Source organism: Melozone crissalis, unplaced genomic scaffold (assembly GCF_028551555.1).
Source record: "Melozone crissalis strain CALT ecotype California unplaced genomic scaffold, PUWL_Pcris_2 ptg000027l_1, whole genome shotgun sequence".
In the NCBI taxonomy this organism is placed as follows: Eukaryota; Metazoa; Chordata; class Aves; order Passeriformes; family Passerellidae; genus Melozone; species Melozone crissalis.
In genome coordinates, this window is record NW_026535805.1 from 65,330,248 (window position 1) to 65,354,887 (window position 24,640).

Consider the following 24,640-nt stretch of genomic DNA (forward strand, 5'->3'; position numbering starts at 1 on the left):
TTCAATAATTACTTTTCTACAGTGAATACTGTAGTAATTGTCTGTACGCCCAACACTTTTCAAAACAGACTTAGAGGCCAAATTTTGGACGTACACTTTTCAAATGTTATTCCAAATTATTATGTAATAAGGGGTAGAATGTATCATCGTAAGAGCAGAAATCAAAATGACTCTACAAATATTCATTTGGAATTTTAGATCAATGGTGAAGATAACAAACTTTGACTTAGTATTTTTAACTCATAGATTCAACTCATATTTTTAACTCATAGATTCAAAATATTTATCAGATTGTGAAAACTCTTAACATTACAGATAACACAACTAGAGCCTTTTTATAAAATCACCAAGTTGCAATATCGTGAATGAAATAACTACTTTTGTTAAGAAAATAATTTATTTTCCATAGTCACAACATATAATCTAGTATCAGTTACTGTACATATATTTTCTTGCAATACTCTGACTGTCTATGAATACAGGATCCACAGATGCCACTTTTGCTGCTATAAAGGAGTGAATACAGTGTAAAACTGCCGTCAGATCCTGAAATTCAAGTTCCTGAAAGAAGTAAGAGAAAAAAAAGAAAAAAAATCAATTCAATTCAGGTTTATAAACATTTTATATGAATAAAGAATAAAGAGTAGACTAGTTAGAAAACAATAATGGCCTTAACATGAAAATTGCATTTTTATAGGAAACTGTAAAATTAAAATTGTTAAGAATAAAATCTGTATATCCATACCTTGTTCACTGACAGTGCTGTGTGTCAATTTAGTTTTCACTCTGTGATACTTTATTGTTTACATTGTACTCAGCTTGTACAATGAAATCAGTCAACTTGAAAGAATATTCAAATATTGCAGCATAGAATAATTCAGGTTGGGAAACACCTTGAAGATCACTGAGTCCAACAATTAACCCAGGACTACCAAGTCTACCAGTAAACCATGCCACTAAATACCACTTCTACACCTGACATATTTCCTGGGATGGTGACTCAACCACTTCCCTACATAGCCTGTTCCAATGCTTGACAACCTTTTTGGTGAAGAATTTTTTTCCTAATATCCAGTCTAAACTTCCCCTGGCACAAGCTAAGCCCATTTCCTTTCATCTTATCCCTTGTAACTTGTTTCAGGCAGTTATAGAGAGTGGTAAGACCTTTCCTGAGACTCCTTTTCTTCAAGCTAAAAATCCCCAGCTCCTTCATCCATTCCTCAAATGTCATGCCCATCCAATCCGTCACCAGCTCCATTACCTTTCTTAAATTGAAGGACCCAGAACTGGACACAGGACTCCAGGTGTGGCCTCACCAGTGCTGAGTACAGGGGGACAATCCCTGCCCTGCTCCTGCTGGCCATGCTATTGCTGATCCAGGCCAGGATGTCATTGGCCTTCTTGGCCACCTGAGCACAATGGTTCATGTGCAGCTGCTGTCAGCCAGCATCCCCTTTCCCCCCAGGCACCCTTTCCCCATGTCCTTCCCCACCAGGCACCTTTCTAGCCACTCTGCCCTCAGCCTGCAGCACTGCCTGGACTTGGCATTCAGCCTTGTTGAGCATTATTAAAGTATTTGACAAGTTAAGGCTGTTTGAGAGTCATGAGGTATCAAGAAGGGTAGGTTGAGGGGATCACATCTTTTGTCAGCTTCTGAAGGAGAGATGAGAAGCCAAAGGCAGGGTGAAAGGTAAGGTGAAGTCACACCACACCCTAATGATAGAAACAAACATGGCAGGTATGAAATTCAGATGCCCTGATTCACAAAGAAAGGCAGAATTATGCCTAAACAGTTCTCAGATTCGCTTGACTTTTTACAACATATTTCATCTTCTGTGCACAAATTAACTTATTTTTCCCTATGAACTCATACAGTAACAGAAGATAGTCTGACACAATGACAGAAAAAACAAATATAATGTAAAAAACACATTCAATTTAAGTGATACCACTATGTGTGAAGTCTGCAGTTGGTAAATATATTGTGGGGATCCTTGAGACAATTTTTGGTTTGAGCAGAAGACTATTTCCAACAATCTGTTGGCTAACTAGTTTGTTGAGGCACACTCTCTATGCTTGTTTTTGAGCAATAAGCAAAGCACTGGACTTCTGCTTTTTCTGTAACAGAATTTTACAGTATGTTCTGAACAAAATTGGCCCAAACAGAATATTTGGAATTCAAACTTACTGTCCCAGAAAAGCTCACCATCACACCATTTTGCTGTCCAAGGCCAAGTATTTACTCGGCACAAGTGGTCCTACTAATGAATTGTTCAGTAGTATTTGTGGGGCATGATTTCGTGACCCTGTTTGGGGCACAACTGGGAAATTTTTGGGAGTGGAAGGACCTGCATGCACAACCTCTTGAAGGAGAGACCAGGGCTGCCCTGTGCCAGATACAGCAGGTTCTAGCCAGGTCCAACCACCAGGCATGGCTCAGCCCGACAGTGAGACAGGGCTGCATCAGGTAAACGTAGGTAAGAAACAGCAGAAAATTCCCCAAAAAAGTAACAAGGCCAGTGAAGTAGAGGGTGCTCCATGGCAGAGCAGGTAAAACCCCTAAAGGGATTGAAACTGATGGAGAAGCCATAGTGGAGCAGAGGAAAGTGTGAGTGTAATTGCGTCCATGACATCTTTGTCCTAAATTTTGGGGGGAAAAAGCTCCTGTTTTTTCCATTTTAACTGACATTTGAGGAGCAAATATGGGAGGAGGTTTCTTAAAATACATTTTATTGACAGCAGATGTTGACTTTAAATATTATATAAAATAATATAAACACTTCCAGGAAAAAAACCCCTACAATGGCGCTATTTAAATCTCCTTATCTAAGTTTAAGAAAACTAAAGTTATATACACAATTATGATTAGTAATGAAATATAAAATATGAAACATAGGCCTCAATATATAAGTTTTGGCTCAATCAAATGTTTTACATCTACTGAAATTCCTTCTTCAAAACCATGGAATTAAAAAATATGACTATTCCCATGAATCTTAGATTTGCTCCAAAATCAACTGAAATCACCCAACAATTTCACCTTAGGTTCTGATATTCAACACACTGACAAAACACAGCCAAACAGACTGAGAGAAGGGAGCCCTTCCCAGAGTTCCTATTTCTCTTCTCCAGCTTTATGCACTTCCAATTGATAAATGTTTATAGAGATAAGCAGAGGGAACCTAACACAGACTGTGAACAGGATTTCAGACTGTTCTAACAACATTATTTGGAGAGCTTTGGGTTTAGTAAAGGGCAAAGACAGGAACATCTCATCACTGTGAGTCAGTTTTTCCCAATGTTCCAACTGCAGAGACCTCTCTGTTTCCATCACAGTTCAGAGCATGGATCAAACTGCAGTAGCCCCTCCTCTGTATCTGAGAGAAGTTGTCTAATCTCTTGTGAATAACCTTTTGAATACTAATATGCTCTTGTTTCTGGAAGATACAATCTACTTAGAGGTGGAAGACCAGCAGTAACACTAAATCTATGTTTTATGTGACAACAACACTATTTACTGCAGTTAAAACTGCAAGTTCCCCATTTTTGGATTATTTTCAAGAGTGGTGCCAATTTTGAAAGTTATTACAGAGCTGAAAAGCAAAATGTGTGGCATATAAGCACTCCTCATGCAGTTTAGCAGCTCTTCCACACCTCTTGTCTCTCACATCTTCACTATTTTATGTTAGGTTTGTGCAGGGATGAGCAATCCTCCGGGATCATGAAACAGGAGCAGAGCTCTGGAGATGTTATCTTACAAGCCTCGGTTAGATGTGGCCACCCATGGTGGCATCAGAAAGGTGGGGCTCATCTGAGGCCTCATGCACCAGAAGCTTCTAGAAATGCAGCTTATAACAGTAGTATTTGATCAAGAAGTCCACTAATGGGGTAAGGCTGTGGAGCTTTGTGTCTGAAGGATGTTCGATGCCTGTTCTGGATGCCTTTGCAATCCTGCAGCCTGCTAGTCAGGTGTAGATAATGAGGAATAGTCACACATACCTAAGGATAAGCTGGGGTAAGGATTTGCTTACATGTTGATTACAAGAGGGAAGGGGGAAGAGGGGGTTAATTTGAAAATATGGATTTAGTAAAAGATAAGGATGTCTTTCTGACTTGGGAAAATGCAGCTGTTGCATAGTCTGAAGACTGGGACACAATATGTCTCTTGCTATCTTGAATATAGTTTTATAGATGGAAATACAGCCTCTTTAGCTTTGAAATGCAATATGAATTCTTCCTAGAAAATAACACCAAAGACACTTCTTTCAAACAAATACATTGCTCTGATAGTTCATTTTTTTAAAGTCTCTGTAGTCAGTCAGGCAGATGAGTAACTGATCATTTTATTTGTGCTTTACCATCTAACAGCACCCTTATGTTTGCTTTCCTTATCTGAGTTTGCTGCTTTTTTCTTTAATTGAGATTGTCAGTTTTTAAGGAGAATCTGTGCATGTCTAATATTTCAATAACCAAAGCTCTTTCAGTTTACTGTATGTACCATAATAAGTAGATTAAGTACAACAAAGGCACTGGAAGGAAGACACTGGGAGAAGAATACAAAAGATTGGATTAAATCAGTGGGAGGACAAGACTGCAAAATTTCCTGCTGGTACTGAAAATACAAAAAATGAGCACAATGCACTGACCTCCTTCACTGCATGTGCACAGCCAAGGAAGAAAAATATATGTTCTTATTTCATCCACCCACTAGGAGAGTTGGATTTATTACACGTCATAAAAGCTTGACAGGTCTGCTGCATTATTACCATGCATGCAATTTTACTGAGAACTTCTGAGAGCTGTTGAATCGCTGTTTGAACAAGACATGAGCCTGTATCACATGAAAGGCAAATAATGGAGATGCTGACAGATAGTGTTGTGCCCTGTGCATTTCATGACTTTAGGGACACTGGTAAGTCTCAGTGTTTGTTACTTGTCGACCAGAGCAGAACTGTTACCACTGTATTGTTCAAGATATGTTTTCTGATCAGACTGATTTTTTTTTTTAGTTGTTGTGGGGTTTTGTTGTTGTTGTTTGTTTGTTTCTTTGTTTGTTGGTTTGGTGTGGTTTGGGTTGGGTTTTTTTTTTTCAGATTAAAAGCCCAAATAAAGATATTAATGTTTTAGCTGCAGACAACATCAAAGTCAAAATGGAAACCAGAATTCTAAATTTGATTCTATATCTCAGCAAATACAGCAGGGCTTGGTTGCCATATCATGGATCAAAACAATATGCAGGGTTCTTAAATTATCTTCTCATAATAGACAAGAAATTTATAAGACCAGCAACATCTAGCTGAGACTTCAGTATGGATCACAACACTCTATTGACCACAGTGGTTTCTTATCTTTCTTCAACAGATATTTAAGACTAAGTAAGATGAAAAGAAAAGGGAAATGCTCAATTCAAATAGGCTTGAAAAAGTCTTAAGACTTAAAGACTTAAAAAAGTCTTTAAAAAGTCTTATTTTTCAGATATATAGCTACAGTTTAGCGAAGGCAAATAAAGCATCAGTACAAACATGGATGTGTTGATCTTAGGTTTTTTTTCTTTTTTATGAGAAACCTTGCCATTTTGGGTAAAGAATATCTACTATTACTAAGATTACTTGTATTTTTCAATACTAAAGGCAGGGTAAGTTCAGGGAAGTACTGAAGTGGGAAACTATAAGAAGTTGTAGGGAATATGAAGAACCTGAAAGAGAAAAAACTGACAGGAATCTTTTCCTTATTATCTTCTTTCAACAGAAAACTTTTTAAATGGAGGAATGTACTGTTCACCTAAAACTAAAGTGCACAGGAAGAAGTACTTGGCTTAAGATTTAGAAGCCAAAATAAGAGAAGAAACATCACATCTAGCTACTAAACAAGATACAAAAATAGAATTCCCAAGTGTGATTTTTTTTTACTCCCAAGAATTCATAATAATGTAGAATTAAATATAGTTTGGAAAATTCTTTTGCAACCTTGACTCTCTGTTTTCCACCAAGGGAATGTAAGTCATCTGCATCAAGCTTCTTTTGTGCACAGTGGCTCATTTACCCAGGAAAAATGAAACTTCTATTATTTGATAACATTTTTATTTCTTGTTACTGGCTGCATTTCACCATATAGAACCATCTGGCCCTATGAAATCTCTTTCAGTGCAATAAGCAGAGGCAACTACTGGATTGTACTATGAGTATTAGTGCTGGGCATTTTCCAGCCAGCCTGTAACTCTCAAGTCTAAGAACTCATTCCAATTATGTGGTGGGCATACAGTTGATGATATATACCAGTTATCTGAAGTGGAGAGGCTGCACAGCTGTGTCCCAGTCCCATTAAATGTGAAATCCTAGTGGCTACATTGCACTTTGCAGAGGTGGTTGTAAAAGGTGTAATCATTGAAATTCTGATAAATCCTCAGCTACTCTGTATCAGCCTTTCCTCTGGCCTTTAATGAACTTTTTCTGGGATCTTGCAACACATATGTACTTTTGGGTATGCAGATATCAAGAATTCTGTATGAACTAATCCCATATCAACTTCCATCTGATACTTTGAAGGTGAATTTTGCCAACTACAAGATGTTTTCATTAGAGCTATGTAAAAGAATAATTTTTAGTGTTTTAGCAAATCTGTCTCTTGAACAAAATTTACAGCAAAATTATAATAAAGATTCACTTATAACAATTTTACAGATAACTAAATTTTCATAAAAATACTAACACAATTTTTCTATCAAAGAGTAAAGTTGGGTAAAACCAATTACAAGCAAGTTAATTTGCACAAAAATAAAAAGAAAATAAAATTTTAAAAACCAGATTGTTTGCTACAACAAAAAGAGCAACTATACAGTATTAAAGTAATAGAATTCCATCACAAGCAATGGAATTGCAGCCCTTGGCTAATCACACACAAGGGCTATCTAAAGATTTAATGCACAGAGATACACAAAGTAGTTTATGCATGAGTACAATCTTCCTGTCTGACCTTAAACAAGTTATGTAAGCTCTCAGCAACAGATGATCACATTCAAAATGAAGACAGTAGTCCTTTTCTGTCTCCAAGGTCTACTGTGAGAAATGAAGTGGAAATGACCTGCTACTGGATAAATTATTATGTATTGTACCTTTTGTAACAGATCTTATAATATCTTTCACAGTAGAGCCAAAAGGCAACTCAGGTCAAGCTTGAAATCCTGAATAATTTACTAATACAGATGTATAAAGAAAGATATACTGCATGCACTGTAATTTTGTGAAAAATAAGGAAGGTTATGGACTTCTTCCTTACAATTTTTCTAAACATTAGGATAGGTAACATATATCTTTTGTGCATGGTCAGTATAAAAAAATATTACTTTATAAATGACTTTAACCTGTACAACTCCAGGTAAGAGTATTTGGAAAGGTTCATAGGGCTTCAGATACTTTTTTCTTATTTCACTGGCTTTTGTCCACCAAAAGCTAGTTGAACCACAGTCTCATCTTCCTTTTCTATGTCATATCATGCCAAAGTTCTCGTTCTTTTTAAAACCACATAACTGAAAAAATGTCTTTTTTATTCAACAGCAAGGTGGGGATCAAATTTTATTTTTACATTATCTTTTATAAACACAATTTTTAGACATTATATCTACCATAGGTTGACAGAATAACTTGAGATAAACTATCTTTCTGAAAAAGTAAAATACTATCATAACACAACGTAATAACTGGCTTGTAGAAATAGTGCAATAAATCTATGGGTATTACATTGCTTCCATTTATTGTGGAGTTTCTAAAGAATTGGCAAAAAAAGATAAGCTGTGATGTGTTCACCATATCTATGTCCCAGTAAATGGGATTTCTGATGCTTTGACAGTAATTTTATGTCATCTTTAGCTAAATTGAAAAAGAGGATGTTGCTTACCTTTGTCTCAATTTGTTTGGTGTCTGTATTTTGAAAAAGCAGCTTTACTCTTGTTTTCCCATCATCTGATGAGCCTTTAAGCTGAGAGAATTTAAACCTCCACAGCACATTCTAAAGAAAAAGAAATTTGATTAAGGACTCTGCTACATGTTTTTACCTAGAACTATAGAAGGATGATCAATATTCGTGTACAAAATTAAAGCACTACAGCAGTAATGTGGTACATGATAACAGGCTCTTTGCAGAGCAGTTAAAATTAACACTTCTGTACCCTTTGTGAAAGCAAAATATGCAATATTAAAATTCATTAATTAAACTATTTTGAAATTCTCTGAGATATAAATGTTTCAATTGCCTACATCACATAAAGTTGGCAAAAGCTTAATTCCATAAAGATCCATGAGGACATTTGTATCAGTTTCTTTAGGAATACAATTCCATGCCATATGTTGATTTTTTTAATTTCAGTTGGCTCATTTGCATAACGTAGATAATTGTGACTTACACAGATATTGCAAAGCTGAACTTACTGATGTGTGAAATGTGGTTTGAAGTTCTCAAAAAAGCTATAGAAATGCAAAAATATTATCATTGAACATAGTCTCAGAAACCACAAAAATGTGTCCTACATTACATAATGCTTTGTAAAATATACGACTTCTAAGCTTCTTGGTCTCCCACAGGTTTATCCATGGCATCTTAGTAGTGCTGGCAAAATCTAGATTGACAGATATGCTTTAATATTTATGGAGATATTTTGTAAAAACAAAAATTGGGAAATCATTTCTGAAATCAAGGTTATTTTCTGTATTTATCTGAATGTTTTCTATTCATCCCCCGAAAATGCATAATTAAAGAAAACACCACAAGGTAACCAACTTGCACCTGGACTTTCTGTTGATGTTTCCTTTAATACTTATAATCTTAATGAAAATTCTCTGCACATGTTGAAGTGTGCTTCAGTTCCTGGATGCTGCTGAAGAAACACAATTTAAATACTTGGGAGCTTATTTCAAAAGCATACATGGAAAAAAGTTTACTCTGTTCCATTTTCCAACATGCCGCTTCTCAAAATATTTTTGTTACATAGACCAGTGCTACCAGTGGGCTTTAGAACCCTATTCACAGTTTAAAATGGAATGTCCAAAACAAAAAACCTATCTCCTGCTTCCTTGTAGACATAAATGTCACTGAGTTCTTAGAGAGATATAACAGATGAAGAAAAACTGAAGTATGCTACAGCACTGTGATGGTGCCTAAACTTTACATTCATGAAGAGATTTTAACTGGGTCCAGAGGGCCTAATTATAGCACCTGAAAAGTGTTAAAAGCTTAAATGAGTTTGGCTCTAAACAGGATAGATGAATGTTTGCTATGTAATAACTGCTAAGGTGGAGACGAATCAAGAACTTAGGAAAAATTTAGTAATAATAAGCATTGCTGGAGTCATCATCTCTCTCAACAGTTGACACCAAGTGGGGAAGAAGAGAAGCAGAGAGAGCTGGAAGATGGCAGAAAATAGATGCACACTTTGGGATCCCTTCATATTGGAGGAGAGGCTGGAGGCACAGGATGGGGAAGGTGAACCAACCAAGCTGACAAGATAAAAAGAATCTCTTCAATGAGATAAAAAGCAGAGGCAGGCTACAGAAGTAGCTCAGTGATGAGCCCAAAAAAGACAAAAGCTGAATGAATTAAGCCCATCAAGAGCCTGGAATAGAATATGCAGGAAAAGAAACTCTTCTAGAAAAGTTCTTTAAAGGTATTTTTCTTGTTCTGGAGAAATGAATGAGAATATGGGAGAGAAAAAGCCCTGCAGACACCATGGTCAGGGAAGAAGGGGGAGGAGGTGCTGTTCCTGCAGGACCCACACTGGAGCAGTTCATGAAGAGCTGCAGCTCATGGGAAGGACTTATGCTGGATTCTGGAGGGGTGTCTCCTGTGAAAGGGACTCAATGCTGGAGCAGGAGAAGAGTGTGAGAAGTTCTCCTTCTGAGGAGGAAGGAAGGACAGAGACAACATGGGGTGAACTGACTACAGCCCCCATTTTCAACCCACCTGTGCTGCTGGAGAGGAGGAGATAAAGAAATTTGGGAAGCAAAGAAGTGTGGGGGGGAAGGTGTCTTAAGATCTGGTTTTTATTTCTCATTATCATACTCTGATTTGGCTGGCAATAAATTAAACTGATTTGCCCAAGTGGAGTCTGTTTTGCCCACGATGGTCACTGGTGAGTGACATCTCCCTGCCTTCATCTGGACCCACAAGCCTTTAGTTGTATTTCCTCTCATTTGCCTGACTCATGAGGGAGCCAGGGTCAATCTCCCATGCTCCAAAGCAAAAAATTGTTGTGCTTTTCATTTCAGAATTTGTAATAATAGGGGCCTTTTAAAATTGTTTTTCAAAGTGTAAAAAAGACTGCTTTTCAATGACTACATGAACTGGTTGTCCAAAATTTGAGATCCAGATTTAGAATCATAGAGTAGACTGGGGACTAGCCTTTATTTTAATAATCCTCTTTGAACATAGGCTGGGGTGTAGGAGCATTCTTTACATCAATAGAAGACCTTATTTTTTTCATTAAATTTAAGAAAAAGAGAGATTCTTCAGTAAAATTTCTGTGTCCCTAATGAACTGTTAATTGCTTGACCACTTTAAGAATCTTTTTTGCATTGGTAGGAAATATTCTAAAATAGTTATGCATATGGGAAAACACAGTAAACTTCAGCTGACAATTATGGGAAGCAAGATGAACTGCAGAAATCACCCATTACTGCCTCACAGGCTTAAGGATGCAGAGAACATCTCCATCTCTCACACAGATGAAGAATAAATGTACTTGAGCTCTCCAGAATTTTTACTGTTTTGCAATGGAATTGGTCTATCTGCTGGTATTCTGTGTTTCTCCTTAGGTAAGCAACAATAATTCATCTAAATCTTCCTCATCATCAATACTGAAGGTAGGTACTGTGACACAAAGTCCTATTAATAGAGTAAGGTTATAATTTTAAAGGTGAGAGTACGTGCAATCATTCTTCACATTTAAAAGAAACCCTTTCTATACATTAGAGAGCTTACTTCTTACAGTTAATTTGTGGTTACATGCAAAATGTGTATAATTGTGCAAGAGCAGGATTCCAGAATGCAGTATCACCTGAGGGAGAAAAGTGTATACTAAAGTATGTTCTGAAATTTTATCCTGCTGCATGGGATGTACACTTAATTAGTCTAAATTTTCATGCAATTTTGGTCATTATTTCTCTGCAGTAAGATTTTGATAGATTTGAAATTTGGGGGCATTTTGGTCCCAAACCCACAAAATGCCAACATGCAAAAACTAGATCCTGCATGAGTATTTCAAAATGCAGTGTGTTCCCTCTTTTCTCAGAATGACTGACTGAATTTTTAAAAAATATTTGAGAAGACCGAGTTTCTTCTGAACATTTCTCTTAATGCAGAAACATTTTTTGTATATCTGTTTTCTTCTACTATCAAAAAAAAGTTCAAATCCACTTAGAACAATATACATTAAAGTACCACTAAGTTATACAGAAAGTAGTAGCATTATAGACAGGTCTTGGAAGATGGCATGTACATTAACCATTCTCTGTAGGCACTTTCGATATAGCCACTCTTTTGTAAGACAAGCGCATGTAATCTTTTAGATTCTCACTTTGAAAAACATTTGCCCTTATTCTGTTTATTTTAGACATGACCTAAATTTCTTATGATGGAAGAATAATTAATCCTATTTTATGTTTGTAGCTTCAAAACAAATAGAATCAGGTGACATTTCATTTTTTTCATGACTTGTAATCTTTTATAAATCTTTAAGTTTCTTCAATAAACCAAGTTCTCTGCTAAATATAATTTTCCTTTCCTTTTGTTACTTGAAAAGGAAGATATTTTTTTTATTTCTTTCTTCAAAATGCATCTTTACATGCTATACAACTAAAATCACCCCTTTGAAGTCCCAAACTGACTACATTTCAGTAGGGGTAAGTAAATAAATAGTACAGTATATTGGAGGAATAAATACTGGACATAAACATAAAGAAAATGCAATGGAGGATAACTTCAATAACTATAAAACAATTCAGAGTTATATTTTCCTTTTATTTTACTCTTACCTTTGTTTTACTGTCAAAACAGGTAAATCCTAGAGCAAAGTCGACTGTGAAACACAGGGTATCCCCTTGCCAACTGCACATATATGTTTTAGACTGAAAAAAAAAGGTATGATCTTTGAGAGGACAGCCATCACTGTAAATTATCATATTAAAATAATGTTTTATGCAGGTATTTTTGGCTGGGAAGACACTCAGCTGACAGCACTGGTGCTGCTTTATATTACTGTTTGAAAATGGTCAAAACTTTTGACTGTAAATCAGTGTCCCATCTGCCAGCTAGACATTAACTGAAGGATTTTTATATTCAAGTCCCTCTTCTACAAAATGAATATATTCTTGAAAACCAACCCTTGCAAAATGCAACACAGAACACACAAAACCAGATCTGACTACTCTAAACTGCTTAGACCTGAACTATTAATGACTTCTGATGTCACTTCCAGCAAATGTGCAGGCAACAGTGCCTAAATGTTCAGTCATCACAATCTAATTATAGAAAAGTGCTCCACCTGCTTGACTTCTCCATCTGATTTAAACTTTGTAGAGAATCTTTCTATTTTACAACACTTTTTAATTTGGGTCTGGTGACATGCTGGCACAGCCCTATGCTAAAGTTAGTTAATGCAATGTCATAGTAAGACCTAATAGCTATCACATCTTGGTTAGCATTGATATCTGCCAGACACTGCTGTCTATTCACCAATTCCATGATAAGCTTTCAGATTAGAAAGGAAAAAATTTTGTTTTATTAACAAAACTCAGAAGTTCTGGTGAAACTTGTGAATAAGCTTTACAGTAAAAAGTCAGTTAACTCTTTCCAGGCATTTTTAAGGCTCACTAACTTAGATATGTGACAGATTCTGGAAAGACATGAATGAGATTTGCTATAACGTGGAGCAGCCTGATGACATTCACTGTTGACAGCCATAATAGCAAAAAAGCCCATTGCCTTCAGCAGAAGTAGAGATCAGATCCTGTCTACAGGCTTTCCTTGCCACATCTTACCAGCCAGTTTTGAGATTACACCCTTGTGCCTTATGAAATTTGGATTTTTTTTTTTTTGTTTCTTCCAAGGAAGCATTACTTCACTGTCATTGATATATCATAAATCTCAATGTTTTCTCATGCTGAGACATTTGTTTGCACAGAAGTTTTGTATCTGGATAGTTTTTTTTAATTAAAAAAAAACAAAACAAACAAAACAAACAGAAATCCTTTACATGCAAGAATTCCCTAGAGGAGACTGAAAGCATTAAGAAAACTTGCTTAAAATGCAAACTGCCATTTGAATTGGTTTTCTAAAAATTTTAGTATAGTCTAAAACTTCTGGATGATTGTAAAGGTTTCCTCACTCCAGTATTAATAAAAAAATTTACTTATACTAAAATAAGCATTTTTGAGTTACAGTTATGACATTTTAAAAAGGATTTTGAAATGGCTAGGAGTAATATCAGTTTATAAGTGCAGATTAGTATTATAATCATCTCCACAATAATGGAGATGTGTAATATTTCTGAATAAATTAATTTGCTCATTGGTGTTCAAAGATCATATTATTTGGCATTTAAAAATATTTCAGTGATTGATTTTCAATTAGAATGACATTTACATATCCTTACATTTTATTCAGTAATTAAAAAGTGGCATTAAGCACCAGCCGTAACTTATTCTCCATTATTCTCCAATTAAAAAGGTCATACTAGCTGAGCTCTGGCTGAGCAAAGCAATTTTTAAAACTAATAAAATTAGATTCCCCTAATTGGTAAGCATCAAATTGCTCAGCCACAAATGGTGAATACTAAAATGAACTGTGCACAAATAATGATCTTGGAGTACTTTACAAATATTCACTATTGGTAAATAATGGAACCAATTTTGAAATTATTCACAAATACTGGAGAAAAACATAATATGCTTCATTTTCACCATTATTGAAAATATATACGTGTTTTGTACTTACAAAACTCACAGGGTTTTCTTTACAACAGAATTAGTTTGTATTTTGCCATACAAATTTAAAATCCTACTTCTGGCATCTCCTCAGTGACTTTGAACAGATTCTCAGAAAGCTCTATGGTAAGAAACTCATCTTGACTCATTGACTCTAGGACAGAGCCTTATTCCTTTCCATTTTTGCCTTTGGAATAAGCTTCCCATACACTTGCAACTGTGATCACCCTTGGCTATCTACAAAGATTGTTTACAGCAGTTGTGGAAATTTAACACAAGAGGTCTAGGTTCAGGTGTCTCTAAGTGAATTTGGAAAAAAAAAGCAGCACTGAATATCAGCCAGCTTGCCAAGTCTAAACAGTTTAAACAACAGAGAGAAGAAAAGGCTTCATAGTGGAATAGCTAAGAAAATTGTAGTATACGACCTAGATCAATCATCTGATGTTTTCCGAGCAATGTAAAGATCCATAAAATATTATTTTTGTAATAAAAGACAATAATAAAACTTTTACCTGTATAATGTTCAGGTATCAGCATCTCAATGCATATTCTTTTAACTCATAAAAAGATCAATAAGTTGATAATACCACTGTTCAAATACCAAAAGAACACTGTATCTGACTCATTTATGACAGAATTCCTCAGACAGCCTGCCTGCTGCTGATCAGAAGCATGACTCTTGTCTATCTCTGGCTGTGTCATTTGTCCTCCAAGACACTGAGAGGGCTTAATAGTTACAATGACCACACATATACACTCATTCTCATTCCCACAGACAGAGATTTGCCTGAAATAATTCAGCTTTGAACTATGCTGGTCAAGAAGCATCCAGGCATAGCACTTGGTCTATGTGGTCTATGTTGTCCATGGTCTAGTCAACAAGGTGGTGACCAGTCTGGTTGGACTTGATGATGTCACAGGTCCTTTTCACAAGATTTTACAAACGGGCAAGGACATGGGACAGTTTGCTTCAGCACTCTAAAAGAAAGACTGACATAGGATGCTGTCTAACAGTAAAAGACATTACAAATATAAACAATGACAAACCAATTAATTCCAAAAGCAGCTTTTATGTTTATGAGTTACTATGACTCTTTCCCTCATGTGAGAGAATGTGTTTGTAAATAGATCAGCTTACACAAAAAGCAGGGCGTTGAACTTGGTTTATGGCTGTCAGGGACCCAAGAAAAGAAGTGAGTAAACACTCAAACTGGAAAGTGAATGCTTGGGAAGAGATTACAAGAGGGATTTATTTCCACTCAGAGAGGAGAGCACCAATATACCTCAGATATGTGTGAGAGACAAAGCCTGAGGGACAAACAGAAAAAGTGACCTCTTTATGGGGAGTCACCAGGCTGTGATGAGGCTGAAGCACAAAGACTGGGTGGGTAGCAAGCCCCACTGCAGCCCAGACACAGAGGTCTGGGGAAGAAAAGGCAGGAATAAAGAGGAACCCTCCTCTTCTTCAGCTTCCTTCTTTGTGTTTGTGTCCTTGTCCCCTTTAAGCTGAAGTACGATGGCAGAAGGCAGCATGAAGGCCCCCTGGATTGCAGAGAGGCCTTCTGATTTCTCCACACTTGTTGGTCTCCCATGTAGGGTAAAGCCATAAGTACATTTGGTTTCTTCTGGGACTGGGAAGTCCAAAAGCTTCCAAAAAAACCATGACATGCAATAGATTTTTTGGCAATAGACTTTTGCTGGAATATGAGTTTATTGCAGTGCTTTGGATGGAGGGCTTGGATTTGCCCATTTTCTGCCACAGGCATCCCGTGTAGTATCTCTGGATTCTTTTTTGAAGACACAGAGTCCTTAATGTTACTTAATAATGTGGGATTGTATTCTGCCCAAGAAATAAAGGTTCAACTTGCTTTTTTTTTTCAGTAAAATTATTTAAAATCAAGATTAATAACTTTCAGTTGAGATAGCATATTCTGAGATCATTAACAAAGATTCTTAGTAAAAAAATACCATTTCACATAATTTTTTAAGAATCAGGGCATCAACCTTTTCAGTCAGTACTCCTTTTCCTAAGTTCATGGCAGTAAGTTTTCTAAAGATCAAGTGAGACTCAGTGATGCTGCTCATCTAAGTGTAACACAGAAAAATGACACAGTGTATATTCATTTCAAAGGATATATTACTTTTACAACTCTAATGCTGTTGGTCCAAAAGTCTCATCAGATTTACAGTTTCAAAACTTCAGCTGGTGATTGGCTACATTGCTGTTAATTATTTTCTTGCATGAAGGAAGCCCTCATTTTGCTTTAACTATGGCAGTGATATGCAATGTATTCATTAATTTTGGACTCAGCCATGTTGAATGAGCAGGAATTTTATTGGTTTTAATCAGCCAAAATGCAGAAATAATACCTAACTTCTAGTCTAAGTGAATACAAATTGGGCATGTACATTATTTTGCTTGTTTATTTTCCATAAAGCAATTGGAAAGTTGGCAGCACCATTACACTTTCCTGCTTGAACTATACATTTTCCCTGCTATGCTGTTAACTACTTTATATATAAAGATATCCATATGCTCTAAGATGAGCTGTAAGGTTTTTATAACATGTAAATGGGATCACAGACAGTATTTCTCACTATACTCATTATATAGAATTTAACACACATTTTTTAAAACTAAATTCTAACCAGACAGGACAGCATTTAGGCAATAGCCATATCTATGCAGTGCACATACTGCATGCTGTATTCACTTACTTTAACTTAAAGTATTTGCTATGCTTCTGGAAATAATATGCCATCAATGTAAAAAATGCTAAAATCTTTCTGAAAATTTGCCTTTCCTTAGAAAAAGTATTTACATTAAAATGAAATTATACTATGAAGTCAAGGAATTTATTTTTGGAGTAGAAGACTCCAGCATTGCCAATTTGAACTGATAAAATTTTAGCATCCTCCAAATATCACTTCTATTTGTTTCTTTTTACTTCTAAGACCAAATCTATCAGCACCTTACATTTAATATTTTTCTTCATCTTTCTGCCAATGTCAGTAAAACTGAAAGGAACTTTGTAGGACTTGTCAGAGGAACTTAAATGCATGAAAGAGAGAAGGACCTAAATTATGTGTTATTTTATTCTGCATTAGAAATAAAAATAATGTACACCAGCATTTAAGATATAGTGACAGGAAGGGAAAAAATTGTTTGGAACACAGGTTCTTGCATTAAGACTTTATATGGCAGCTTTTTAAAAGCTTCTAAATCATAGAGGAGTGACAGCAGTAAGGTGTCTTAATGCATCCCAAGTGTTTACAAAAATATAGAGTTTGGCAAAAGCCTTAATATGGGACCAGATATATAAAAAAAAAGTATTTTTGAAAATTTTCCTTTTAGCATTAAAAAAATCCAAGCAGGGTATGAAAATAAAGATAAGAGCAACTAGAGTTATTATGGTTGTACTGAGAAATATATATCAGCCCACACATAGAGAGAGTACTAGAAGGCAAAATTAAACCCCTTAATTCTGAACACAGCCTGCAAAACCTCCAAGAGTCTTTTTGCATAGAATGAATAGTGCGAAACTGAAATGTTTTTAAACCCTTTGAAATAGCAGAATCACTGAATTAAAAATGTAGATGCTTTGGCTTTCTCCTATCTAAAAAAATGGGGTTTTAGCATAAAATATTCTATATATAGTCTTTTTTTTTTAAAACAAAACTTTCAAAACATGTTTATAAAGTACACCAAAAGCATTGTTACTCCGAATTCACATTATACATGAGAAAATGAAGCAATAATGAAATCCATCATTCACCAAAAGCATGAGAGTTTTGAGAAATTTCATCTAAAAGAGACTCCCAAAGCTCAGGTGTATTCCTGTTTCATATATCAGTAAAAAAGAATCAGTGAAATAATTTCAGTGAGAGCAATCAAATGAATATAATCTTCACTTAAAAACCATGCCATATCCACTCATTTGCCCATACCTTTAAGGAATTAATCATGTCACAATTAAAAGGTTACAGAACTTTGATAATTATGGACAAATACAAATAAAAGCACTTCATCTAAACAAATGAGATCTGATTTAAAATCTTGTATATTCCTTCAAGATCTGCTGTTCCTGCTACCAAAGGAATTACATCTTAATATCCTAAAATGACTTTTTGCACACGTTGCTGGTATTATGAAAAGTGCATTCTCTTATAAAAGATGGAACTATAATCTGATGATTTCAAGAAGGTTATAGTTGTTTTTTAAAAATATTTATGCACATTTGTGGTTCAGCAGATATGTATACAAGAGACACTCTGGCAGTAAAAGTAAGATTTTTCAAAGGACTCAAATGATGGCTCATTATATTTTCGCTGAATTTTAAAGAAAGTTTCTATTTATTTCAGTAGAAGTGGGACTAGCTCAGTGCTTTAGAAAATAATACCTGGGTTTAATACATCCATGTTTTTAATGCTTAAGATACTGCTCAACTTGAAACTTTTCCTTTTAGGTCATTTATTGAAATAACTATCTGATCTATTTGTAATTTTTAATTTTTAATGCTTATGACATTATAGCAGCTAACTGCAAAAATGGTTTGCTTAGAAGAGCACTCACTGGACAGGCTGTCTTTTCAGAAACTTTCAACATCACTGAGATAAAGCATTAAACCAGAATTCAAATATTAGGATTACATGTACATGTGGGATTTTAGGATTCAAATATCAGGATTACATGTACATTTGGGATTACATGTACAAGTGAACTTTACTCCACAGGGAATTGTGTTCCTGTAGGAAGACTGAGGTGAACCTGTAGGTTCAGCTATTTCTTGGCAAGACAGATAATGCAGTGGTAGATGCCAATTTTTGGCCATGGCATTCTCTCTGTGATATGAACCTATGGTTCAAGTAAATCTGACAGAAGAAAAGACTGTCTGCCCTCTTTACTGAACACACAGACAATGGCTTAAACTGGTTGTAGGAAAAAGCAGCGAGCAAAATGGATGCAGGAGGAAAAAATCTAAGGGTAGCAACTAAGAAATGGTTATCTTCTAGCAGGGAAAATTCAAATTGTGTTCTTTAGCCTTTGCTTATGTCAGAAAGAGATTGTGCTTCCTCCTCTCTGTGTCTGAGGAATACCTTCATTGTTTTGCAGCAACTCATTTTTCCATAACAAAAAGCAAGAATCAACAGTGACTTCAATGTCAAGAGTTTCCTACATGTTTTCCTACATTTCCTATTTGTTTCCTACATGTCCCAAGCATATTTTCATAAACCTGAGGCAGATTCTCAGTGGTAAACACAGTAATCAAGCTGACACTGCTTGATTTAGTAGAACCAGTAGACCACTACTGGCTTACTTCAGCAAAGACAACAATGTCATTCTGATGCAGTTTGTTATTACATAATAATAAATATTTTTCTTCTCTGGTGATCTGTAAATTCTGGGATTTCACAGTTGAGAAGGGAATTAATCAGAAATATCATCAAAAGTCATTTCTGAGTACACAATTCAGTTGTGAATCAGTGGCACTTTAACTGGGATTTTCTTCTGCCTGATTCTTATAAATGGTGGGTGGAGAATGACAGGGAACACCAAAATTAAAACCATAAAATCCAGCATCAAAATTCTAAGGTAATGTTGCTCTATAAATTTGAAGTTCCATGACCGTAAATTCTTCGCAGCAAATTCTTGACAGATTTAAAAGAATCACAGAATGGTTTGAGTTGGAAGGGTTCCAAAATGGGCCCACTCACCATAGGCAGGGACACTTTCCAGAACACCAGGCTCATCAGAGCCCCATCTGCCTCGGACTCCTTCAGGGACGGGGCATCCACAACATCTCTGGGCAACCTGTTCAGTGTCTCAACACCTTCCTGTACAGAATTTATTCCTAATAAATTCTATGTAATCTAAACGTGCACTTTTTCAATTTAAAGCCATTCCCACTTGTTCTATCACTATGTGATCTTGAAAAAGTTCCTGTCCAGCTCTTTTTTGGTTTCTTCCTTATTCCAGTCTATAAGATCCTCTAGAAAATAATAACAAGCCTAGATTCCCGTGACATGATTTTTATCTAAATATTTGCATTTAGAAAGAATTATATGTAATGTAAAAATATTTAGATTTATTATTTTAATATAAATAAATGTAATTTTAAGAATACAATATATTTTCAGAAATAATGGTCATTTTATATTAATCATGTCAAAAATACAGAATATAGAAACAAGTTTGAGTTCAATAGCCTTGAAAATTGGTATATTCACTGTTTTAAAAGTTCTAATAAATGCATTGTTTGATTTTCATCTGTCATGTGAATTGTTGAATTATTAATAATTATTGAAAATGTATTTAATATTGATCTGTATGGTTCTCAGAACCTTTCTTTGTGTTAGAGAATGGTGAGTTTTTTGCATCAGTGTGGAAATGAATTAGAATCTAACACCATTTCTAAAGGTGACTGGTTAAATTGTAATTGTAATTGTAATAAGCTTTCTGTGCATAATGAAAACAATCTAAAACTTAATTGTGTAATTAAACTGAGTGCTTCTTGTAACAAACTGGAGAGTATCTTTTAATGACACTATAAATCTCACCTAATCTACATGCTATTTAATATCTCACCTGAATATAAGGAGAATATATCCTTTGCTTAAATGTTTGTCTCAGAAATTAGTTCTGAAATTAGCATTTGGTGACATTTCCATTCTTAAAGGGACTCCTACATATAATTTCATGTTTCATATATGCTTGGCAATCATAACAGATTAAAAAAAAAACCAAACCCCAAACACCTGGCCAACTGTATTTAATATTTTTGCAATTCAATACAGTATTTGCAGCTCACAAGGCTTACACTGTGATCAACCAATCATGATTTATTCAACCTCTCAGGTCACCATGAAGAATTAATAAAATCATAAATGTCCAATAATGGATCATAGAAATGAAAATTGCTTCCTATCGAGATCACCTAATATCTGCTAGGTTTTGTTTATTTCAGTGGACTTCTTTTGGCTCAGTCTCTGAGGGTGGTTTAGTCTCCTATTTCTGCACTTAATTCCCAAAGATGCCCAGAAACAATGAGCGTGTTTGTCTTGATGTCAGCCTTCCTGAGAAAGTCAAAGTTCTGAGAATCTCAAGAGTCAGCTAGTTGGAAAACTTAGGTAAGCTGTGGTAGATAAGTGGAAACACAACTAATCTCTGAGCAAGTTCCATTGGGGACACAGTCTCTAAAATCTATTCTGATTACACCTAACTTGAATTGTAGTAAGATCACTTCAAAATGCCACTAGTGAATGAGTAGAAAGCACATTTTGTGTAATGTTGCAGGAAGGAGACACAGGAACTGAATTTCTTGTAGGCTGTCTTGGTATGAATATCACAAACTCTTCTGTTTTCTCTAAATCCAAAATCTTCAATTGAATTTGTACCTTTCATGCCAAAAAAATAGTTTCAGAGTGGGCTAATTCCACATTTCCGTGTAGCTTAGTTTCCATACGCTGGGAATGCAAGGAATCCATAACCCTGACCAGCACACATCACTATTTATATTGGTGACTCGTTGAACACTCAGCATTAGGCAAATATGAAGGCATGTTGATAAAATATGCATTGAAATTCAGTTTACAAAAAAAAATTATTTAGAAGCCATTTGAGCTCCTATGTAAGGGATTTTCTCCATCTGGCTCCTAATTTTGAAATCATGAGGAATTTATAGTTATCTCCAGTGGACAAAGAATAAATGCCTAACTAAATTAATTTTAGCTCTTTCTTGAGCTGCTCAAGATATGGGAGCTATTTATCCATTAATTTTGTGAAAATGTGAAGTCTTAAAATATCAGTGCAATTTTGTGCAGTTCTTTCTTTTTGATCTTTCATGATTATGTGGTTTTACATATCATAGAAGCAATGATGTGATTTAAAATATAAACACTGCTTTTCATGTTATGAATCAACTATTGGTTGTGACTGGTTAGTAAATAGCATGTATGCATACAGTCACTATTACACTGTTATTTTATACAAAATAGTCAACTGAATGCTTTTAAAGGGAAATTATAACAAAAAAAATGGTTTCCTTGAAATGTTGTTGAGGTCAATTAGAAAGAACTTATTCACTTCTCTATGTCTTAAATTAATTGTAGTGAACCCTTTAAGAAGATTTTAAACAAAGATATGCATCTAAAATTAAGTAATGGTCTAGAACAAACAGCAAGCAGATGTTGTAATGAGCAGGTTGCACTGATTATTTCCTGAGCTGAGAAGGAATGATGAGAAAGAAGCATTACATGGACAAGTTTTATAAAAAAAATTTAAACCCATAAATCTTTACTAGAAAGTCAAGAGGTGAAAATCAACACCTGTCAACAGTATTCTGAAAGGATTTGTACAAGAAACAATATCTTTTTCATGGAAAAAAAATTCATTTTCTCAAATGAACATATTATGAATACATTAGAAATTAATTCAAAATGATGAACTAGCAAAATCTATGGCAAAATATTATAAAGAAATTTAAAAGATGGATAGAAGAGAGGATACCAAAGATAAGCAGGACCAGAAAATTAATAAAAAATAGTCCATCAAGCAAAAAGGCAAAGACATATAAAGCTGAGGAAAGGTTATTGAGTTAACCATTTCTTCAAAATAGTTATGTGACTTTTTGGTTGATTGGTTGGTTTTAATCAACAACAACATGATTGCGGATTCCTTACGTACTTCGTACCAATCTGCCAGAAGAAGACAGAGTGTGTAGGGGGAAATGTTAAAGTGCAACAGGAAGATGGTGAACTAAGCATTGTGTAAGCTATGTCACTCTCATGTCTGTCACCTTTTTTAAGCATGGAAGACTCAAGTTCACAGAGGAAAACAGTAACTACCTGGAAAAACTAATATGCAAAAGCAATTAATTGTTGCTTACAAAACAAAACAAAACAAAATTATCAATTGCGCTTATCTATTATATAATTTTTAGGAATTTTCATCATGGTGTTTTAGCAGCACAATATTTGTAGAAATAAAATTAAGAGTCTAATGTGGGAATTCCATAGAAACGAAGCTCTAGGTCTGCATGCACATTTATTCCAAATAATTATTTTTGCTTTGTCCAGGAACAGACATTATCGATCTGAGAGCAATTCTGAGTCACAATGATTCTGAGTTATATATGCAGCATCAAGAATCCTTCCATAGAGAATGGTTTGGTATTAACTTCTCAGAAAATAAAGACATTTTTAAAATGCTTACAAAAACATAAAACATCCACAGAGTATGTGATTCATGTTAACTGATTTTAAGAGGGAAAACACAGGAAAAATGCATCATACATTTATGTTCATTATAAAATTATTTTGGATTTCCAATTGTGTTAACTGAAATAAGTTGGAACATTCATTAATCTTCACTTGTTTACTTTGCTTGCTTTGTTTACTTTGATTTTATTAGTATTTATTTATTTGATTTTATTAGTATTACTTTGATTTATAGTAATGTATATTCTTCACATGAGGAGCCTGTATCATTCCAGGAATATGAATTTTTCTGCTAACATTTTTCTATATATTCATATCCCTGACTTAAAAAATAAATAGTAATTGTATTTCAAGGGTTTATTTCTCTGTTGATATTAGTCACTGAATGATGGAACAAAATGGAAAGAAGTTAACTAGAAGTACTTACCTTTAAGCATGGAAAATAATGAGGCACCAAAACTTCTTGCTTAATCTGTTATAACTGAATGGGATCCAGCCTATTTTAATTCTTGGAGTAACTCACATTAAACAAATATTTTGTCCAAGCAACAAAAATGGTTTCAACATAGCACGTTATTCAGCTGTATGAGGATTGGAAAGAACTTGCAGCATCTTCATCACAGCTGGAATTATGAAGGGAAAACTGTCTTTTGTGTTAGAATTGCTAGTGAGGAGAGTATGCAACCATGTCTTATCACTATATACCCACCACAGGTACTTTAGAAACGCTGTGGTAAATAATTTTCCCATTGCATGTTTTTTTTCCAGTCTCCTGATACTTCTTTCATTTGTAAAGAAGATTCCTCTCCTCTGTCCTCTTCCAGCCATCAAACAAAGCTTACATGTACAAGGCTTCAACATGACAAAACTGTTGGTCCAATTTTTCTACAGCTGACGGTAAAATACATTACTGTCACTCTTTCCTCTGTCCACTATTCCAGTATTCTCCTCCATCCTCCTACTGAACACAACTGATCCAAATCATCTCTTTGAGATGATTCTGCATTAATTTAATAACCATATCCAAGACTCAGATGAGTCAAAATAATTTCCTTTGGAAAAACTAGTCTGAGGCAATGCAAGAATACTGATTTAGAAATTTAAAAAAGACATAATTGAAAATAATGTGGAATAATATCCTATGCTATTGACAAGACCAAGCTGAAGGGTCAAAGAATTAGTAAGAGCTCTGGAAAATGTACTAGTGTCTTATTTTTTAAGATTTTCTGCACCATAAAAATCTTGGGGGGAAAAAAAACAAACAAAAGAAAAATAACCTAATATGAGCATCATTTATTTATCTTGCACTGTTTAGGATGTTCCAGGTGAAACAAGTATTCATGCTGGGATTTGCAGGAGGTAATTTAACTTCAGTATATGACTGAGAGGATTTCATTGCCTATCTTCCACTATTGCAATGCTGACTTTTATTACCAGCCTCATGGAAATACTTT

At 35.0% G+C, this 24,640-nt stretch overlaps 1 protein-coding gene across 1 annotated transcript in view; it reads right to left on the reverse strand.

Moving 5' to 3' along the window:
* Positions 1–429: 429 nt before the first annotated feature.
* SNTG2 (syntrophin gamma 2) overlaps positions 430–24,640 on the reverse strand; it is a 126,508-nt gene continuing 102,297 nt past the window's right edge. The window contains exons 14-16 of the mRNA XM_054279336.1: positions 12,021–12,113; positions 7,894–8,004; positions 430–561 (exon numbers count right to left, since the gene is read on the reverse strand). Coding sequence (XP_054135311.1) covers positions 430–561; positions 7,894–8,004; positions 12,021–12,113 — 336 coding nt within the window. The remainder of the gene's footprint in view (positions 562–7,893; positions 8,005–12,020; positions 12,114–24,640) is intronic.